This window comes from Paroedura picta, chromosome 7, assembly GCF_049243985.1.
Source record: "Paroedura picta isolate Pp20150507F chromosome 7, Ppicta_v3.0, whole genome shotgun sequence".
Taxonomy (NCBI): Eukaryota; Metazoa; Chordata; class Lepidosauria; order Squamata; family Gekkonidae; genus Paroedura; species Paroedura picta.
The window spans coordinates 73,888,568-73,910,296 of NC_135375.1; the positions used below are offsets into that span (position 1 = coordinate 73,888,568).

At 39.7% G+C, this 21,729-nt stretch overlaps 1 protein-coding gene across 1 annotated transcript in view; it reads left to right on the forward strand.

Annotated features, from left to right (window-relative positions):
• Positions 1 to 17,558, forward strand: part of SLC1A1 (solute carrier family 1 member 1) — a 47,155-nt gene extending 29,597 nt beyond the window's left edge. Inside the window, exons 6-12 of the mRNA XM_077344930.1 lie at positions 1,327 to 1,434; positions 1,807 to 1,991; positions 2,744 to 2,851; positions 6,647 to 6,769; positions 8,405 to 8,599; positions 11,358 to 11,492; positions 15,370 to 17,558. Coding sequence (XP_077201045.1) covers positions 1,327 to 1,434; positions 1,807 to 1,991; positions 2,744 to 2,851; positions 6,647 to 6,769; positions 8,405 to 8,599; positions 11,358 to 11,492; positions 15,370 to 15,616 — 1,101 coding nt within the window. The 3' untranslated portion in view covers positions 15,617 to 17,558. The remainder of the gene's footprint in view (positions 1 to 1,326; positions 1,435 to 1,806; positions 1,992 to 2,743; positions 2,852 to 6,646; positions 6,770 to 8,404; positions 8,600 to 11,357; positions 11,493 to 15,369) is intronic.
• The last annotated feature ends 4,171 nt before the right edge of the window (positions 17,559 to 21,729 follow it).

Consider the following 21,729-nt stretch of genomic DNA (forward strand, 5'->3'; position numbering starts at 1 on the left):
ACAGAAATATGTTTTGGATACATCTGCCTCAACTGTGAATTAGAACCTATGAGGCCTTATCTATTTTGCTGACATGAAGAAAGAGAAGACAGAAATAATTCTTTGCATCCTCCATAACTAGTTGTAAGCACTAAAATAATGGCGCTCTGAGTTTTGGTAGAGAAAGAAAGAATTAAGGATAACAGGCAAGTAATATGGAAGTTATCGGTTCCATGCTTTTGCAAAGTGATTTTCCCACTGAAACCAAAGTTCGGTCTAAAATCAGAGTCCAGTACCACCTTTAAGACCAACAAAGATTTATTATGCAAACACTCTTAATCAGACTGATCTTCTTACATGACAGGGAATATATAGCAAAAATCAGTTCTGTTACATCTGTGTCACAACCAGATACAGCCAATGATAATCCTTTGTCAAAACAGACAATCAATCCCCTAGAACAGCGGTCCGCAACCTTTCGGCTGCCACGGACCGCTGCTCCGGTGAGTGGGGAGAGGGCGGCCCGGGGGCCCGCGCATGCGTGGCAGCTCCAGCGCAAATGAGCGTGCGCGGACTGCTGCGCACGTGCGTTTGCGCCCGGCAAGGGCACAAACACGCGTGCACGGCAGTCCGCGCGCACGTGTTTGCGCCGCCGCCATGCCGGCAGCCACGGCTTCGCCTCCCGGCCCCTCCAGGCCGCCAGCAAATCGGCCGCTTTGGCGGCCGATTAGCTTGTGGCTCGGCAAGCTTCTCTTCCCTCCCCCGCCCGAAACAAGAAGCTTGCCGGGCCGCAAGCTAATCGGCCACTTCGACGGCCGATTTGCTCCCGGCCTGGCGAGCTTCTCACTTCGGGCGGGGGAGGGAAGAAGCCGCGGCCCGGCACCAAGGCCTTCGCGGCCCGGCACCGGTTCGCAGACCGCAGGTTGGGGACCACTGCCCTAGAATTCATTGTACTTTACAAAGAGAGAACAAAATGCTGCTATTAGAGATCAAAAGTACTTTATAAAGTTCAGTCTGTTATCAGACAGCAGATTCTGTAACTAGCTACTGTTGCTATGACAAAAGAGAGTATTAGGGTACATTCCTAAGCATGTCTACTGATAGTGGTCTTATTTTCAGGAAAGTATATTTAGGATTGCAGCCTTAAATAAATAAATTCTGATATTTATGATTTTTAATGTAATAGATTAACAATTGTTTTGTCCATTGTCACTAACATATTGCAACCATGAATAGTATGCATTAGATTTCTGGCCTCACCTTGCATCCTAAAGAATGTTTTGGGAATGTAATCTTTCTTTTTCAGTTCACTTTTTCCTTCAATATATGTATTTTCTTACCTTTCAGTTTAAAACCAAACGTGAAGAAGTAATCATTACAAATGAAGCAGACAAAAACGGCACAATTCCTACAGAAAATCCTGTTTCAACTGTAATGCCAACAGAGACATCAGAGGTATGGTTATCACTATTGTGTCATGCTAAATGTAACATAGAAAGGAATAGAATCTTTAGTGAGATTCTGGTTGGAAATGTGGTCATTAATCATAAAGAGAACTGATCTATAAGATTGAATTGTTGAAGATACAGGCTCCTTCTCAATTTCTTAATTCGATATTTGATGCTTCATATACTATTTTACATCAGAAGTACCATGTAAATAAGATATCAAATTATGGTTCCAGATATCAGTAAGCCACAAAAAAGACCTCCAAATTGATCTAAGATTCCATTGTTTCCCAAACAAGAATAAAGCTTCTTAGCCATCTTTTCAACAAGTTGTATTATTGCAGCTTGATAATTTTTTTCCTGCACTTTCAATCTGCAGAACAACACAAAGGAATACAAAGTAGTTGGAATGTACTCTGACGGCATCAATGTGCTTGGCTTGATAGTCTTTTGTATCGTCTTTGGAGTTGTTATTGGGAAAATGGGAGAAAAGGGACAAGTACTGGTGGACTTTTTCAATGCACTGAATGAGGCTACAATGAGAATAGTTCAGATAATCATGTGGTAAGTAGGATGGTATGTTTTCCTTTGAAGATATTGGTAATGCCAACACCAAAATTGTATTAATCTTCATAAAACATATAAAAAATTATTTTGTAAGGTCAAAATGATTAATGGTCTTTTCCCTATGCTTTTTAAAGTATGAAATCTTTGCATGGAAACTTCTTCCATGTCTCTGTAGAACATTTTTTTTAGCTGTAATAAAAGTAGGATATGTCTGGTAAAACTTTATGCTTAGTATTTATACATTTGCATACTCATGCCAAAACAGTGTTTCAGCATAAGTATGTTTTGAAACTATTTTCCAGTGAATGATTTTTTACTGCATTCTGATCAATGTCAGGATGGATTTGTCAAAGTAGGCTCAGAAGTCTCTGTTGATGATAAACTTACATTAAGGGACCCAGAAACAGTAACCCTTTTTAAAATAAATTCTTAATGCTATATAATTTCAGTCAATTTTTCAAGGAATCCAAACTAAATGATTGTTGATCTCCCTTTGCCAGCTGTTCAGTCTCTGTTTAACTGTCATTATGTGTAACTATTTGTTACAAAACAAATATAAATAGATTCTGACGTGTCTTGTAAAGGAAAATAATTTCAGAAAACAGAATGCTAATTTATTTCTGTCTTTTGTTATTTGCAGCATAAAAGGTGATGAAAATATGTTATTAAGAATATTTTCTTATAGGTATATGAAACGGCACTTCATTATTGTCACAGAAGCATAACTTATGATGGTTTATGTATTATAGGTATATGCCACTGGGTATTTTATTTTTGATTGCTGGAAAGATAATACAAGTTGAAGACTGGGAGATCTTTCGCAAACTGGGTCTATACATGGCTACTGTATTAAGTGGGTATGTTATTAATTAACTGAGAAGAAAATGTGTAATGTTTACTTTCAATTTTTTAAATTTATAAACAGTACATGAGCTTTTCCATTCTAAGATACAAAAATATTAATTTTATAAAGTCTCTAATTTCATTATGTTTCAAAATCAAAATATAGTGGATTGGAAATGAAGTAGTAGGTAAGAGTGTCATAGGGCTGAATCTGCACTTACTTTGTTTGTTCCATTGAAGAAGTTAGGGCTTCCCATTTAAGGCATGCTTGCAACCTGGGATCAAGGAAGCCTTTGAACTGAAGCCTTGGCCAATCAGGGCTTTTCTAGGCTCAGCAGCAAGTTAGTTCGGGGGGGGGGGGCAGAGAGCTGCACACTTTCTCATGCCGATTTTTCAAATATTTAGGGTTATATCCACTCTAGGAAATTGTGGGGGAAAGGTAGGGTCACTCCAGATTAATCATGCTTGTTGCAGAGGGAAAATTTAAATCAGACAAAATCAAAATGGAAATTGCATTCAGTGAAGATGGCGGGGACTGAATCAACCTGGGATTGGAATAAAAGCTCCATGCAGATTCAGCCCAGGTCTGAATTTCTGCTTGTGCTATGGAATCTTGCTGGGTGACCTTGGGTCAGTCATACTGTCTCAGTCTAATTTAGCTCACAAGGCTGTTCTGAGGATAGAATGGAGGAGAGGAGAATGATGTAAGCTGCCCTGGGTCTGGACTGGGGAGGAAGGTGGGGTATAAGTGAAGGAAATAAATAAAATAACATTTTCAGTGCTTGTACATAGATGTAATATAAAAATGAATATGTACATATTCAGTAGTCTTCTCTAGCAACCAATCACTTGATAAATAATATCTTGTGGAGAATGGAGAATTTGTTTTGTTTTTTTAATTCCTCAAATCTGTTTTTGAAAGATGTGTGTCTGCTCAACTGTTGAAATCTGTTATCTCCTTGGAGGGGCCTGATTTCTGGGATTCTATTAATATTTGTGCCAAGTATTTTTGTAATGTGATGCAACTATAACAGCAACTCTGTTTCACTGTAGATGAAAGTGAAATGTCTCATGAATAAAATGAATCATTTTAAAAGAAAAAACTTCTCATTAAACCCCACCTTTTTTCTCTTTAAAATACTAATAATAGCAAAGGTTCCCATTTCAATTAACAAAACTGAATGTAGCCTCAAAATGAAACTGGGCTACATGTGCTTAGTTTGCCTTCTACGGACAAATATATCTCTATGGTGGCTTCATGTATTTTAGGCCCTTAGCATTATGATACCCAAGGGGTAGAAAACACAGCACAAGACAGAATCAGGAAACAGTATACTCTTAACAATCTGGACAACTGGGCTGAAATGAATAAAATGAATTTCAATAGTGATGAATGTAAAGTTCTGCATTTAGGTAGGAAAAATCAAATGCATCGTTATAGGATGGGCGAAACCTATTGTGCCAGTAGTATGTGTGGAAAGTATCTAGGGGTCTTGGTCGAACATACACTGAACATGAGTCAGCAGTGTAATTAGCTTTAAAGGAAAATGGGATATTGGGCTGTATCAAAAGAAGTATGGTGTCCAGATCATGCGAGGTGATGGTACTGCTTCACTCTGCTCTGGTTAGACCTCACTTAGAATACTGTATTCAGTTTTGGGCACCACAGTTAAAGAAGGGTGTAAACAAACTGGAGCACATCCAGAGAAGGGCAATTAACATAGTAAGGAGTTTTGAGACCAAGACATATGAGGAAAGGTTGAGAGAGCTTGGTCTGTTTAGCCTGGAGAAAAGACAACTAAGAGGTGATATGATAGCCATATTCAAGCTGTCACATCGAGGTTGGAGCAGAGATGTTTTCTGTTGCCCCAGAGGGTCAGACCAGAACTAATGGGCTGAATTTTTGGCTAAACATCCAGGAGAAGCTCTTGAGTGGATAGTGTGTCAATGTTGAAAGCAGCATTGTGGAAGAAAGACCTTAAAGCTTCAGAGCCATTGTCCAAATCAACTCAAGACAGGATATCTACCACCACATCTTCAGAATTGAGAAGAGTGCCATCTCCCAGTTCCATCAAAGGGAGGCAGCTTCAGCTCAGAAATCTACTTTATGACTAGCATGGGGTCCAGCGCCTGTTAGATTTGGTGACAAACTAACTCAATTCTGTTCTGCCTTGGAGGCTGTTACCTCCAATGAGTAGATCTTGTCCATAATTAGATTAGATTACGAGAGCGATGGTTAATAAATCTAATAATTATGATGATGATGATGATAATAGATTATAAATTAGTGTTCTATTGGTTCCACTATGTTGATTGCCCCTGATGAAGAGTAGTCAGGCAGCAACTGACTTATCCCAGGCTTGAGCAGGAGGGGGGCTTTTTTTCTGTGTTTCTTCCATTTCTGCTACTTATAAAAGTAATAGCGAAATCCAGGAGAGAAAGATCAAATATGATCTGGGTAGCTCTGTTTTGGACCCATCACATCTGATTTCCAGTCCTTTTGGATCTTTCCCAGAGAGTACCTCCCATTCCCTAAACACTCAAATTTACTCAGTATCAAGCAGGTGTTCCATCGTGATCTAAATCATCTCAACCTGATGGTTTGGAAGCTTGGGATAGAGATTTAATCTTCACAGGGGGTTAATGCTTTAGAACTGCAGACAAGTTGAGAACCTTGAATGGACAAACCAGTATTTCCTTCTTTGTTCAAATAGGTGACCGTGCCCCACCATTCTATTGAATCCCTATGTGAAACTACCCATAACATTGATGATGAAAAAATGTTGCAGTTACCTGTAACCATTGTTCATTGAGTGTCTTCTGTGCAGGCACATATACTTTCTCTCCTGCAGTCTGTACTGAATGGGGGGGGGGGTGCTGCTCTGCCTGAGCATGTGGTCAAGGTGTAGAAATAAATTTTTGGCTGGGATGCACAGCACTTCCTGGAGGCTTCTAGCTGTAAAAACTTCTACTGGGGCAGGCTTGCTCATGCACAGTTTATGTTTTCCTACACAGAACATATTCAATGAACAATAGTTACAGATTACAACTTTGTTTTATAGTTGCAGGCCCTGATTCCCCACCCATTTTGTTATTAGGGGTCATCAGACCCTCAGGAACAGCTTTGATGTCAAAGAGGAAGTGTGGAATGAAAAGTAGAATCAACAGAAATCTCTTTCTCCCACAAGGCTTAAGTGGATTAAGTAATTAGAACTGGATACTTGCCACTGATCATCTAACTCCCTATGCCCCACGTAGGGCATTACATTCTACAAGTGCAAATAGGTTGCAGATCCCTGGCCTACATGAAGCTCACCTGGCCTTGATCAGGGACAGGGCCTTGTTGGTCCTGGAACCAACCTGGTGGAATGAGCTCCAGGAAGACCTGGGGGCCCAGATGGAACTGACTTGGTTCCACAGGGCCTGCAAGATGGAGCTCTTCTAACAGGTGTTTTGTTGAGGCCAAGTTGAGAAAAGATCTATAGCCCCTCCTTCACCAGAGGACATTTTCCCTGGATGTATGGCAGATAAATTTTATGGAGGTAAATTGCGTATGGCCTGGGGAGAGTGGGTTGAGGAGGGTGGGAATGATTTTTAATGTTATTGTTTATTTTGTATTTCATGTTATGAATTATTACTGTTGTAAACTGCGATGAGTGGGCTGGCCAGGAACAGCAGCATATAAATTTAATAAATAAAAATAAAATAATTCTAGAATAGTTTGTTTCTGTATATTTTGAAAACCATGATAACCTTCTAACTTACAACTTTATTGGAAGATATTGCCTAATATTTGTTTCCTTTTTCAGACTTGCAATCCATTCTGTTGTAATTCTGCCACTAATATACCTAATAATAGTTCGGAAGAATCCTTATCGATTTGCCATGGGAATGGCTCAGGCTCTTTTGACAGCACTTATGATCTCATCCAGGTAAGAGTAATAAAAGCTTTTTCCCTTCAGTAAGGGAAGTCACCTGTCATATTGCTCCAGGCAGGGCTTTGCAAATGTTGGGTGAGCTGAATCGGCTCAGAGCAAGTTTGATCATTTAAGTTTTGATGTGATAGATGGTATACGGCATTGGTCAGACCTCACCTGGAGTACTGTGTGAAGTTCTGGAGGCCTCACTACAGCAGAAGGTAGGACGCACAGTAATGGCTTCAAACTTCATGTAGAACAGTACTGACTAGATACCAGGGAAAAAAATTTTCACCATGGCCTATTATGCACGCCCGCTGAAACGGCGGCATGGAGAACGCGGAGGATGAGGAAGCAAAGCAAACTGCTTACGCACGGGACGGAACGCAACGGCGGCAAAACCCAGAGTATCCGATTATGCACACAGCTATTCCAGAGCTGCTTCTGGTTGCAGCCTGGTCCCAGGAAGCTCCACTTTCTTCCACATCTCACTAACGCGGCTTTTTCGACGGCATACATTGACTCTGCACCCGGTTGCTACCTGCAGCATGCATAATTGGTGATTTTAGCCGCCGCCATTCCACCCCGAATGCGGATCTTCCACTCCGTGCATAATGGGCCCATCAGAGTAGTTCATCGGTAGAATCAGTATTAAGGAGGTGGTGAGCTCTCCCTCACTGGCAGTCTTCAAGCAGCAGCTGGACAGTTAATTTTCATGGCTGCTTTAGGTTGATTCTGCATTGAGCAGGGGGTTGGACTAGATGGCCTGCATAGCCCCTTCCAACTGTACGATTCTATGATTCTAAAAATGGCTACCCACATGAATCAGCCTTTATGTACAAAGGTCTCAAGTCATGTTCCTGAAAGGCATATAGTATATAGGCCCAGGACCTACAAACGTTGTCATAGCTTACTCCACCAAATATGCAGCAACATCAGTGACCTTGTCCACCTTTTAAACACCTGTTTGACACTATAGGTGGGACTAATTGAAATCTGTGGAAGCTTCATCTGGTAGAAAGGTGTGCAACATATTGGTAGAATGGAATAAAAATTAAAATGAGGATCCCATCCAGATTGTAGCTTGGGTATATAACCAGTCTGGATTATTTCCTCCACTTGAAGGAGAATGAAATATTGGAATGTTTCCTCTTCAATGGGGTGAAGTCATCCACACCTCGTTGCTAAAAATCTAGTCAGTTGTAAAATCTGTTGTGGAGCTGGACTGTATTAAGACTGAGTTTGTTAGTACCCCACCACCAGTATTGTTCAAAACACACACTGTAAGGCTGAAACGGAATGGGAAGGAGCATGATATGTTATTGAAGTAATAGAAGAATTTTGAACAATGCATTTGGTAACAAGTTACTAGAAGCCAAATTGTACAGCCAAGCCTAGTGGCATGAAAGCATGTAACCTCCATAAGCAGAGTCCCACAAGGAGATTGTTGTCAAATTTTAGAATACCTTTCTTGGATTGCTAAATGCAGTATTTCCTCAAACTGATTTCAATTTTTGATTAAGAAGTCACAGGGCATAACCTAGAGTTATTAATTGTCTCCTGATGCTAACATAACAGGCATATGAATTGGCAGGTTAGTGGTATTTTCTTAAGTATGTTCACCTTTTTTTTCCAATATCTGTATTCCAGTTCAGCAACTTTGCCCGTCACTTTTCGCTGCGCCGAAGAAAAAAACCATGTTGACAAGAGAATTACCCGATTTGTTTTACCAGTGGGAGCTACAATCAACATGGATGGTACTGCGCTATATGAAGCTGTGGCAGCTATTTTTATTGCACAGCTTAATGACTTAGAACTAGACGTTGGCAAAATAGTTACCGTTAGGTAAGAGTTGCACTAACTCACATTTCACTTTTGTTTTTAACTTAGGAAATGATGATTTTTGTCATATAACACTTGATGGACCAATCTGCAAGATCTAGGAATCTTGTTGAAAATAGAAACCCATTCCCAGAGAACTTAAGTTTGCCAACAGGCCTGGAAAAATTGTCCTGACTTTTTCAATGTGAGGCTTAATGCTTAGAAACTGGCAGCTGAAACTTTGCATAGCATGGAGTAATATCACCTGGTAAATCATAATCGATTACGCTATTATTAAAGGGAGAGAACATGATTCCTCCAGGCAGTTGGAACTCTAAAAAGAAAGGGTTATTTAGGTGGATAACAATTGAACACTGGTAGTGATTGGGGCCTATGGACTTGCAAACCTATGAGCCCAATTCCTCTGAAATTCCTCCATGACACTGCCATTGAGAGTTTCTTAAACAGTACTGAAAAGGCTAACTCAGCTACACAAAAAGTACAAATGTTCTGTTGGGGACACCACATTTGAGAGGATAGAAGTCACTGAGCTGAATAAGTAAGCTGCAAGCTGTTTACATTGCAGAGAAATGCCTTGTTGATTAGTTTTGTTATGCTGTAGGCAGTGCCTCAGATGGAAGAGGGGGAGGATAAGGAAAGTGAAAGACAGAAGACAGAAAACATATTCATGTTTTGAATTGTGCATGGACACACATCAACACAAGAAAGTGCTCTTGTTAGGCAGCAGGGTGTTTTACACAAAATTCAGGGCAGAAGTATCCTTTTCACTTGTCTAAACATTGGTGAAAAGTTGCTTTTGCAGGCTAAGACGGTTTCTCTGATTTGATCAGGCAAAAGCCTCAGCTTGTCCTCCCACGCCCCACCAAGCAGACTTGCTCAGCAGGCAGCCATTGGCTGTGTCACCAGTTGTGTGCATGATTTGATAATCCCTGAACCTTTGTTGGCCTTTCTGTGGATTATATGTTGTAAATTGTAATCATATTCTGGGGGAAGGGCATTTCTAGTCATATTTGACTGTAAAGTCTTCCAGCGGACTACCACAGCAATCTATTTTAATCTTACACAAAACATCAGGTAGATTTACTAGCTAGCTGGGAAATTCTTTTTAAATGTCCTCTTCCTTCAATAGAAATTTAAAGGCATTTTATTTACCTCAATGGGAAGAAAGTTTCCACTGGCCATGACCACACACTAAGCCTTTATTAAGGGAGTGGCATTTTTTGCCTAGTATGGTGGCAACCCGAGGACCAACTCAGCTTTTCTGATTCTAGGGCCCTGTCTAGAGGACATAAAGTGTTTATAGCTTGGTTTAAAATGTTTTTTTCCTATTAGTTGTTTTAATGTTTATTTACCAAATACTTTTTATTTTGATCTTGAGAGGCAGGTATATTTTAAATAAATAAAATAAATTATAGCATTGTCTTGTCATGTTTTAACAATAGCATGAGTTTTCACGCTGGCTTGGGTCCCATGATAAATCTGCACTGATGGAAGGGATTACTGTCATTGGAGCAGAACTTCCTTGCCCCTTTCCCTCATGCTGCAGCTCAAAATGCTGTTTCCGAGGGATGGTGACCCCCCCCCCCAAAAAAAGGAATGGCATTAAGAAGAAAAAAAACGTTTTAAAAAATCTTTCTTTTCACCTAGAGGAATGTTTCCATGCAATACTACACACTATCTTTATATCCAGCATTTTTGTGTGCATCTTTGAATTGTGAAATGTAGGTTTTGAACCATGTTCAGTTTTTTTTCAAGACGTTCATATTCTGCAATATTTCCAATGTGATATAGTGTTGGGTTAGGCCTGCGAAAAGCCATGTTCAAATCCTTGTTTGCCATGAAACTCACTTGGACTAATAATTCTCTCTAAACCTACACTACTTCATAAAGATGTTGAGAAAATAAAGTGGAAGAGGGAAGAATCAGCTGGGCTACTCTGAGCTATTTGGAGATTAGGTAGAATAAAAGTGTTCTAAATTAGAGAGAGTGAATGCTCTGCTTGGAGAAGGCATTTAAAGGGAATGCAAGTTTAAATGCCTGTTTCCTGATGATGGTGGCACATCCTTTGAAGGTTCATAGAATTGGACCCCCTAGTCCAATCTTTTTGAAACTTGGTGGTATTTTGAGGAGGGACACTAGAAACTATGCTGCAAATTTGGTGTCTCTACCTCAAAAAATACCCTCCTCAAAGCCCCAGATACCTCCACATTGGTTCTCCATTGTAGTCGAAAGGGTCCATTGATTATAATGATCTCCATAGGCTATAATGGAGCCAAATTCCATACTAGTATTGGAAATACCAATATTTTTCAGGTTCATTATATTCAAGTCTGAAAAAACTTGATGTGGTCCTTTCTTTTTTGTTGTTGTTTTTGCACACACCCACTAATTTCCAGTTGAATCCTATCCACATAAAAAAATCAGGGCTCCAAGCCTTGCCATGAATTTTGCTTTTTACCACTGAACTATACTCCAGTTTCTAGATGTCCTAATTTTTTCCTTCTAGATCTACCTTAACATAATTTTAGTTTGCAAAACAAATCAATAATACAATATTTTAACAGATAAATAATGTGTCCCTTGGAAAGATACTGTTCTTAAATTTTGAAATACTGTATAAGTGGAGTTCCAGTGAAGTATGTGACTTGGAACCACCAGAGACATTTTAAAACCATTTTCTTTTAAAAACCTCAGGAAGTGTTTCCCTTAATGAAGGTAAAAACATTTGTAATGTCTTCTTGTTGTCTTGTTTTGGATATAGCGTAACAGCTACGGCAGCCAGTGTTGGAGCTGCGGGAGTGCCCCAGGCAGGACTAGTTACCATGGTGATCGTGCTGAGTGCAGTTGGCCTACCTGCCGAAGATGTTACCCTCATCATAGCTGTGGACTGGCTTTTGTAAGTCACTAATCCTGAATGGGAGTACTTCCATCTGCAGAAATTGTAGGTGGAATTCAAACCAGTATTTACAACTGTACATAGTTTGATTTGTGTTGAAATATGCAGGATATAATCCCAAGATCTACAGTAGACTATTCATTAGCCCATCCCATGGGTTTTCAGTAGTCTAGGAGAAGACAAATTTGGAAGTAGAAAGATTTTAACAAAAGCCATTTTTGTATATAGGCATAAGGAGACATTCTCAGCCATTATCTTGCCTTTTGAAGTAAGTATGAATGCCAGATCACATAAGACAGAATTTAGAAGACAAATCAAATATACAATAATATTGGGAACCATGCAATTTTAAGGCTAATTTGAAGATAACAGCCTATGAAGTTATGTACTTGGTGTATGTGTGTGTGCGCATGCGCATACGTAATGGCAGTGCCTAGATTGAAGGGAAGGAAAAAGAACAGGAGAAGAGATTAGGCAAGGCCCTTCCCTTCAACTGAAATGGCTGGGGAGGAGAATCACAGCCTGGACTTGTAGGGTTACCAACCCCAAGGTGTGGTCTATAATTACAATTGGTTTCCTATGTACAGGGATTAGTTTCCCTAGAAGAAAAGGCATATTTGCAAGGCAGACTGTATAGCAACACATACCTGTTAAACCCACACACACACCCTACCCACCACAGGTACCCCCCCCTAAATCTCTATGAATTTTTAAAGCTGTAGTTGGCAGCCTTTAAAAGCTAGAAAAATTTTCAGGAGTGGAGACTTCATTGCCTTGATAATTTGTGCTTAATTTACATGATTTTACTGGGTTCACATCTTTATATGCTGAATAAGGTCAAACTTTTTCTGAGAAGAGTATATTTTCTTCCATGTCTATAAAAGAGGATCAGGTTGCTGAGAACCATTTACTCAGATTGAGACCAGATTCTCAGCTGATATTACTTACTTTCGCTCCACTTTCAGGACTGAGTTTTTTTAGACAGTTTTTCTTTTTAAAATATCATTTCTTTTAAGTTATTCATACTTGTTCTGAATATTTTGTGCCCTTCATGTAAGCAGGACTGCTGGTGAATAGATGCTTGATAGTTTATTGGGTGCATCAGAGTTGCAAGATTATAATATTCAACACACAGTTTCTTATCAAGAGCTGCCTTATCTAAGCCCATAACTTTTGACTTTTCCCCCCATTCCTTGTAGTTGGAGACCTTTTGATTCAAGGCTGCAATGCTAAACATAATTACCAGGAAGAAACCTCCCTTAAATTCAGGAGAAACCTCCCTTAAACGCATATGTGTAGGATTGCACTGCATGGAGTCTCATTCTTTTTTAATGGATCCCTTCTTGGGGGGCGGGGGAGGAGTGAATGATGGAACATTTCAGAAACATTGGCTTTACTGGAACACGTATTCTCATATTTGCTAATCAGAAAAACAGTACTTACATGATTGAAACTGTGGATGATCTCAGTATACAATCACACCAGAACCTATTCTATTATACAGATATTTATTGATCACACAGTACATAGGCAGCAACACTGAACTCAGGGACTCAGTGTACTAACATCAGTGCATTTCAGAAAAAAGAACTTCAGTTGACACAAGTTTAGACATTTCACAGCCATTTAATGCTTCCTTGGCATTCAGTAACAGCTCCAACTAACAATATTAACAGGTGTCAAGTTGTTTAGTTCTAAAGATCCAAAACTCACAGTTTGCATAGACAGGTTGAAATACGCTTTCAGTAATTTAAACAGACACAGCTAAATATGCATTCACTTATATATAGTCAGTTGTTAGCTCAATTATATTTTTATTTACATTAATAAATAAATGTAAATAAATAAATACATTGTCTTTCCTACTGAGACACAGAAACGCTTATTGCACTGATCCCATTGCCCTGCCTCTTCCTGGCTTGGTGCACCTCGGTCGCCCCAGAATTGTGCTCCCACATGGGAGCTAGGGTGGCAAGGTTCCACAGCACTGTGTGGCAAAATGGGCCTGGGGTTTTGCTTATTTTTAAGAATGTGATATTGCAGTCCACTGGGGCATTTTTTCCCCTTCCGGGATGCCATAGTCAAGGGAGGAGGCAGGCCACTATGACCCAACTCTTCACCTGCAGCATGAGCCTGCTTCAACCTAGCCACCATTGCTGCCCAGGGGGAAAAGGGAACAGGGATATATCCACATTCTCTTGCCACAGAGCTACTGAGGGCCTGAGTCAGGCCATGCCTGGGACAGCCCCAACTCACCGCCAATGTGAATTTGCCCCACCACCAGAGGAGCAGTCAGGCAGGACTGATTTCCTATGTGGAAATGATCAGGGTGAATTATAAAGTTCAAATCCAGTACAGCCACAGGACAGGGCTGTCAGTAAATGGTGTTTGGATTGCAGAAATCTGAAACAGAGCTGAAACAAACCTGATAACAAAACACAAACATTTCAACATGCCATCTTAAATGATGCAGAAATTACATAGTAGGAGTAAGTTTAGATACTAATTTAAATTTGTAATCTTATCATGTGCATTTATTTGGAAAATGTGTAGTTTTTTTTTCCAGGAAGCAAATAGCATGTATTTCTACAACTCCAGAGTCATGAAACAGGCCACCGATCTCATCAGTGGATCAGTCATAACACAGTAGATTAGCATTTAATTACCTAACTTGTGTTATCCTAACCCTGGACAAAGTACATCACTCACAGTCATTCAGTCAGAATGTGAAAAGCTGTATTTCCAATGCCAATCATGAAACTAAGTATGTTTTACCAAAACAAACAAACACACACACACACACACACAAGATCAGTGCAGAGGAGCATCAGGCAACCTGGCCTTAAACTATCTATTTCCACTGGCCCTCTAGCTCCTGCAGTCCTCCTATACTGCACATGGCAAGCTGGCCATGTATGGTTTAAAGTATCTTCAAAAACTGCATGATCCAATGGAAGGACATCAGGTGAAAGATTCAACCAGTATTGCTACCTTGCAATCTTCATTATTCTAAAAAGTCATGTGTGAGCACAGGGTTTGCTGTATTACATAGAGCCAAAGTGAAATTTTGCATACTACTCCAAATAAATCAACATCATTTTTTTAAAAATGTGTCTTGTAACTAGTTTCAGAAACCAACGATTAGTCAAAATTCACATCTTTAGAATAAAGCATGAGCTCACATCTCAATTTCAAAGACTGTGATAGACTTTTTAAAAACTGATTTACTTGCAATTTAAAGTTTGTGTTGAGTTTTGAAAGTTGAAGGTACAAAATTTTAAATCAAATTCTGAAAATATATTTTGAATATGATCATCAGCTTCAGTTCTAGTACCGTGTCTTCTTTCACTACAAGAAGACCAACAAAGATTTAATCAAGGCGTGAGCTTGGTTTCTCTCTGTAACTTACACTGAATTCTAGGGGATTGATTGGCTGTTTTGACAAAGGATTATCAATGGCTGTATCTGGTTGGGACACAGATGTAACAGAACTGATTTTTGCTATATATTCCCTGTCATGTAAGAAGATCATTGATGAAGGGTGCTTGCACTCGAAAGCTCACGCCTTGATTAAATCTTTGTTGGTCTTAAAGGTGCTACTGGACTCTGATTTTATTGTGCTACTTCAGACCAACACGGCTACTCATTTGAATCACTACAAGAAGAGATCTTAAACACAGTTACAGTCTTCTAAGTCAATTCGAGTCAGTGGGCACATATAAAGGTGCTACTCTGTTCAGGATTGCGCTCTACCATACATTTCAACATATCATTTCATAGAATGATGACCATGAAACCAAGGGCTAATGTTTGTTTTCATATAAATAGATTGAAGCCTGTCGGCTTACCCTGTCTGACCCGTATGTTCCTTCTGTAGGGATCGATTCAGAACAATGGTTAATGTTCTTGGTGATGCCTTTGGAACTGGAATTGTGGAGAAGCTCTCCAAAACTGAACTGGAGCAGATGGACATCACTTCAGAAGTCAACATAGCAAATCCTTTTGCCTTGGAAACAGCAACACTTGACTGTGATGAAGCAGAAACCAAGAAATCATATGTGAATGGTGCTTTTGCTATTGATAAATCTGACACTGTATCATTCACCCAGACATCCCAGTTCTGAAGCAGAAAGACTAACAGCAGAGCAACACTGTACTGAAGGACCTAGGAATCCCTCTGCTGCACCATAGGCTGGGCCTCCGACCTGATGTACTCTCTCTTCTGCCTGCATTCCTCCAGGCACACAGAGGGGGGCACATTCCCACCCTCACTAACCCCACTCCTGAAATCTACTACAGCACAGCCATTCTGCAGCACAGCCATTTTGCAAGCTACCTACATTCTTTATTTCTCTACAGCTGGGAATATGACTGCTGTTCCTTCTGTATCATTTCCTAGTGAGGCAATATCCAACAAGCTTTAAGCTGTGACCATTTCCACAGGAGCCCCAGTGCAGACAAATAGATATTTCTCAGCATAGATGTACTCTCGGACAAATGCATAGTGTTGGGGGATCCACATCACTGAGTTCCTACAGCGTAACAGATTTAGTTTACCCAGCCCTACTTGCTTAGGATCTCTGAAGGATATCATCACATATTAAGATCATTTAGGAATCTAAGATGTTATTTTGATATAGAGACGTCAAAGGCGTCTTCCCTCATAGTTTTCCCAGCATTGGACCACTGTGGGCTGAAAAAGACAGATTGTATAAAGATTTTACTAGAAGTTTTATGTTTCTGAGGTTTCTGTATGTCTGCTTGCAATGAGCATGCTGATAAATTGGAATAACTTAGGGAAGAATGTGCTGTTTTCTGAGGAAAAGTGCAGTATTTTACATCTTCCAAGCAGCTCTTTGTTCATGGAATTCTTTTTTTAAAGAAATAAACCCTCTCATGTTCCATATTTTAATTGCATCTCAAAGATTGCTCTACAAACTGCGCCAAATGTTTATTCCCATAGCTAATTAAGTATTAAAAAAGAAAAAAGGTAAGAATAATCCTGCACTGTATTAACTTTCAAAGTTTGTATGTTTAAACATGCTTATGGAAATTGGAAATGATCTCTTAAGAACTTATATTAATTATATGTTCTTTTCCATATATCTTCTATACCCAGAAGATATAGTTAGAGTTCAAAGGCTAAGATAATCACAACAGCTTGGCTGCAAATTGTAATTTTTGACAATGTCTTTTCTTAGTCATCATTTGAACTGGCAAGAAATAAGCTGCTAATATTTTATTCGGATCCACTATTTATCAGCCACAGAATAAACAAAGATAAAAAAGATTTTAAAAGACTGTAGAGTTTATTCACAGCATGTCTTACAGACACTTCATTCTTTAAAAAATACTGTTGTGCAGTGGCTGGTGAAATGTCATTTTGCTTGCTCCTTGATTCAACTCTGACTGAGCCTGAAAGTTTGCTGTGACGAAAGTTGAGCTTCAAGGCAAAGAACAAAACTTTTAGAGTAAATTAAATCTTTTCTTAACAAGCTGTTCTACCAGCATATGTCCCTTGAATGTTGAATGAATAGTCAAATTTTGCATAGTGCAATAGAGACATTTCTTACTTTAGCCCCATGAAGGTGGCACTTTTATTAAAACATTCCATAATGTAAAATATTTTACCAATGCCTACATCAGGTGTATTTATGGTGCGTATTTCTTCTCCTTTGTGACAAAAATTATTACAAAGTATAAACTTATTTTGCCTTGCACATCACTTGTCAGCCATCTGACTATACTGAAATTCAGAGATCTTTATTTGTAAATAAGCTTATGTTAAAGCAAAACAAATTGCACTTAATTACTATCAAGAAGTACATAAATTTCTGTAGTATTACACAAATTCGGTCCTACATTTTTGTATTCAATAAATAAGCCAGGATCTGTGCCAAAGATAACTGAAAAGAATTCACATTTTAGCGTAGGTTTTTATAAATTGCACCTTAATTGAGTGAGTGGCATTATATGTATTTAAATATAAGTTATAAATGCAGTGTGCGTACAAAGTACAAGTATTGATATGTTTATATAAAATAAAGGGATGTACAGTATAAATCAGTCCTTTATCTTGTGCACAGTTCTTTTTTTTTTAATCTAAAACTTTATTACACTAGAGAAGGAAAGGTTGTAATCTCTTGGGTGTACCCTTCCTTGTTCTTCACTGTACATGTTTCCTTTTTTTGAATCAATAAATAGTTTGGTTACCTTATGTACAACCTACCCCCTTTTCGCATCTTTACACTTAGTAACAGATATATTGGGAAGACTTTTGTTCCTCAGATTTAGCTCTGAAGTTAGAATAATAACCACGTGAATACTTGCAAATTCATAATCCTGTTTTAAATGTGTGTTCCTGTTAAATACAATGGGAACCCTCCAGAGTAAGAGGGTTGTCTCTATAACTGTATTTATTGTTCATTATTTACATTATAAGTTGGCTGAATAATAATAGACTCACCCATAGACCATCTAAAAAGTTGGTAAACAAATCCTGATGCTTGTAAATGAAAGAAGAAGTGCTTTGCTCACATGTTGAGAAGAAGGGAGACTCAAGAAAAAGACCTCGCTATCCAGCATTATCTTTGGGTCTACGGAATCTAAACTTGATATCTTACTTGATATCTTACACATGATGCAGCAGCATTAGAGTGCAATCTATGAAGAGTTATTGTGGAATAACTGCATAGCTTTGTGCTGTAAATATATGCATATTACTAGTTTATTGGATTGATGGTTTTAACTATGCATTATGTTTCTAATAGCTAACTTTAGGGTCCTCTTGGAATCAGAGGCAGGACTAAAATTGAACAAATAATGCTGCTGCATCTGTTAGCCAGAATAAGGTGACCAGATTGTCCCACTTTTGAGGGACATCTGGGGGCACCTGGCAAATTATACTTACCATATTTGCCGGCATATAAGACGACTGGGCATATAAGACAACCCCCCAACATTTCCACTCAAAATATAGAGTTCGTAACATTACAGTACCCCCTTCAAGGATCGCTGCCTTGTTGTGGCAAGGGGGCTTGCGTAGTTCAGTGAAGCTATGAGCTATACCGTGCAGGGACACCCAAGACGGACAGGTCATAGCTGAGAGCTCTGACAAAAGGTGATCCACTGGAGAAGGAAATGGCAAACCACTCCAGTATCTTTGCCATGAAAACTCTATGGACAGTTCCAAAAGGCAAAACGATATGACGCCAGAAGATGAGCCCCTCAGGTCGGAAGGTGTCCAATATGCTACTGGTGATGAGCAGACGGCTAGTACGAGTAGCACCAGAATGAATGAAGCGACTGGGCCAAAGCCGAAAGGACTCTCAGTTGTGGAAGTAACTGGTGGCGAAAAGACAGTCCGATGCTGTAAAGATTTTTATTCTATAGGAACCTGGAACGTCAGATCCATGAATCAAGGCAAGCTGGACGTGGTTAAACAAGAAATGACAAGACTGAACATCGACATTTTAGGAATCAGTGAACTAAAATGGACAGGAATGGGTGAATTTAATTCAGATGACCATCAGGTATACTACTGTGGACAAGAATCTCGCAGAAGAAATGGAGTAGCCTTCATAATCAATAAGAGAGTAGGAAAAGCAGTCTTGGGATACAATCCCCAAAATGACAGAATGATCTCAGTTCGAATCCAAGGCAAACCATTCAACATCACAGTGATCCAGGTCTATGCCCCAACCACTGCTGCTGAAGAGGATGAAGTTGATCAGTTCTATGAAGCCCTATAACACCTTCTAGAAGCAACGCCAAAAAATGATGTGCTTATCATCATGGGGGATTGGAATGCTAAAGTAGGAAGCCAAAAGATAACCGGGATAACAGGCAAGTTTGGCCTTGGAGTACAAAATGAAGCAGGGCACAGGCTGGTAGAATTTTGTCAAGAGAATACAATGGTCATAGCAAACACTCTTTTCCAACAATCCAAGAGACGACTCTACACATGGACATCTCCAGTTGGTCAACACAGAAATCAGATTGACTATGTGATCTGCAGCCAAAGATGGAAAAGTTCTATCCAGTCAATAAAAACAAGACCAGGAGCTGATTATGGTTCAGATCATGAGCTTCTTGTTGCAAAATTTAGGCTTAAATTGAAGAAAGTAGGGAAAAGCACTAGGTCACTCAGGTATGAACTAAATCATATCCCCGATGAATACACAGTAGAGGTGACAAATAGATTTAAGGAATTAGATCTGATAGACAGAGTGCCTGAAGAACTATGGACGGAGGTTCGCAACATTGTACAAGAGGTAGCAACTAAAACCATCCCAAAGAAAAAGAAATGCAAGAAATCAAAATGGCTGTCTGAGGAAGCTTTACAAATAGCTAAGGAGAGAAGAGAAGTGAAAGGCAAGGGAGAAAGAGAAAGATACACCCAATTGAATGCAGAATTCCAGAGAAAAGCTAGAAGAGATAAGAATGCCTTCTTAAATGAACAGTGCAAACAAATAGAAGAAACAATAGAATGGGGAGAAAATTGGAGATATGACGAGAACGTTTCATGCAAAGAAGGTACACACAATGTGTCATACATATATACACTGGCATGCAGCAAGATCCATGAACAAAGCAGAACTCTCAGGTTCAGCTTTTACTATGGAATAAAATCATAATACTTAAATATATCCCCTTGTACATCAACATGAACAACATGAAGCTCGTGCAACAGGACCATTAATTCCTTCAAATCAATAAAATCTCACCCCAATTTCATTTAATGCATTGGTATCTGGGCTTCAGTCAAATACATGGGATGAAATCCTGAGTCTTCAGAGGAACTTTATACCTGCTCAAAATATAAAATCTTTGCAGAGGTTGCAACCATGTGGCAAGGAATTGGTGCTTGGTGTTCATTGCTACTGCATTGCTTGGTGTTCATTCAAATGGCAATGGAACATTCACACAGGAATTTTCTGCATGCTTTCTTTGGCTAGCCACTATTTTTCCTGTATTTTTCCTCACCATGCAATTAGATGACTTTTCAAGGACTTTAAAATGTAACTAGTTTCAAAGCCCATTTCTAAAAATGGGCCTTGAAAGGGGAGAAGGGGGAAGGGGAAAGGAGAGAGGAGGGCCCCCAGCCGCGGCAGCTTACCTGGTTGGCCAGGCGGGTCCGGAGCTTGCAGAGGCTGGTCTGGAGCTTGCAGAGGCGCGGACGTTTGCGCAGCCTTCTTGCGGGGATCCCCCGGCAGCCGCGCTCCGCGCGACTGCCGGGAGCTCCCTTGCGGCCGCCTGATGCGCGGCTCGCAGTTGCTGGGGCTGGGAATCGGAGGGACCAATCGGCAGGCGCTGCATGCCTGCCAATTGGTCCCTCCCATTGTCTGTCCAGAGGAAGGGTCCAATCCAGACCCTTCCTCATCACGGACACATCCCGCCCTAGAACCCCTTAGCCTTTTATTTAGTCCGTGGCGCCTGTGGCGCCACGGGCAGTTTAAAGATAATTGCTATAAAGTTAGGGCTGTATACAACATCTAATTTTTAAGCTGTCAAAAATCCTTTTGCATAGTGCAAAAAGGGCAGTTTAAGAAAATGATGGAAGGAAAATGGTACTGTTATTACAGGGGCATTTTAAAAATGTTCTCCTTCCTATCTGCATCATACAGAAGCCTACTGTTTAATGTCAGGCTCAGTCCTCACAAATACTGAACAGTTCATTGATTGCTTAACCTATAACTAGCATTATGGTATCCAAGTATACAGAACGGATTTGTTCTTTCTTTGGATTTGGCCCAGGGGCAATATTCAAAGTCCACCATGTTTCACGCTATCTCTATCTGGACAAAGCAATAAAATCACAATAATAACAAAAATGGATTGCTCGAAGTTAATTATACAGTATCCACATCAGTTTCATGGTTGGATTAGGAATCTGCACTCAATCATAAATCTCCATGGCTCAGTTATTGCCTCTCAACCTAATCCCAGGGATGTTCTGCATGTAGAAAGCAGACAGAAAAACCACATGCAGCACCCTGAGTTCCTTGGATGAAGGATGCAACAATATAGTAGATAAAATGGAATCCTTCTAGCAGACCCTTAGACTGTGTGTTCTTAGTGAGTGAATAGTTATACATAATTATAATGTTATAGCAAATGGAACTGCAGTACTTTCTGACATTCAGTAACTGTTGGATATGATCTATGTAGACACAACTGCTACTTTGGCTCCTTTTTGTCTGATTTCAATTTCTGAGAAACAGTAGATGCATCAAGG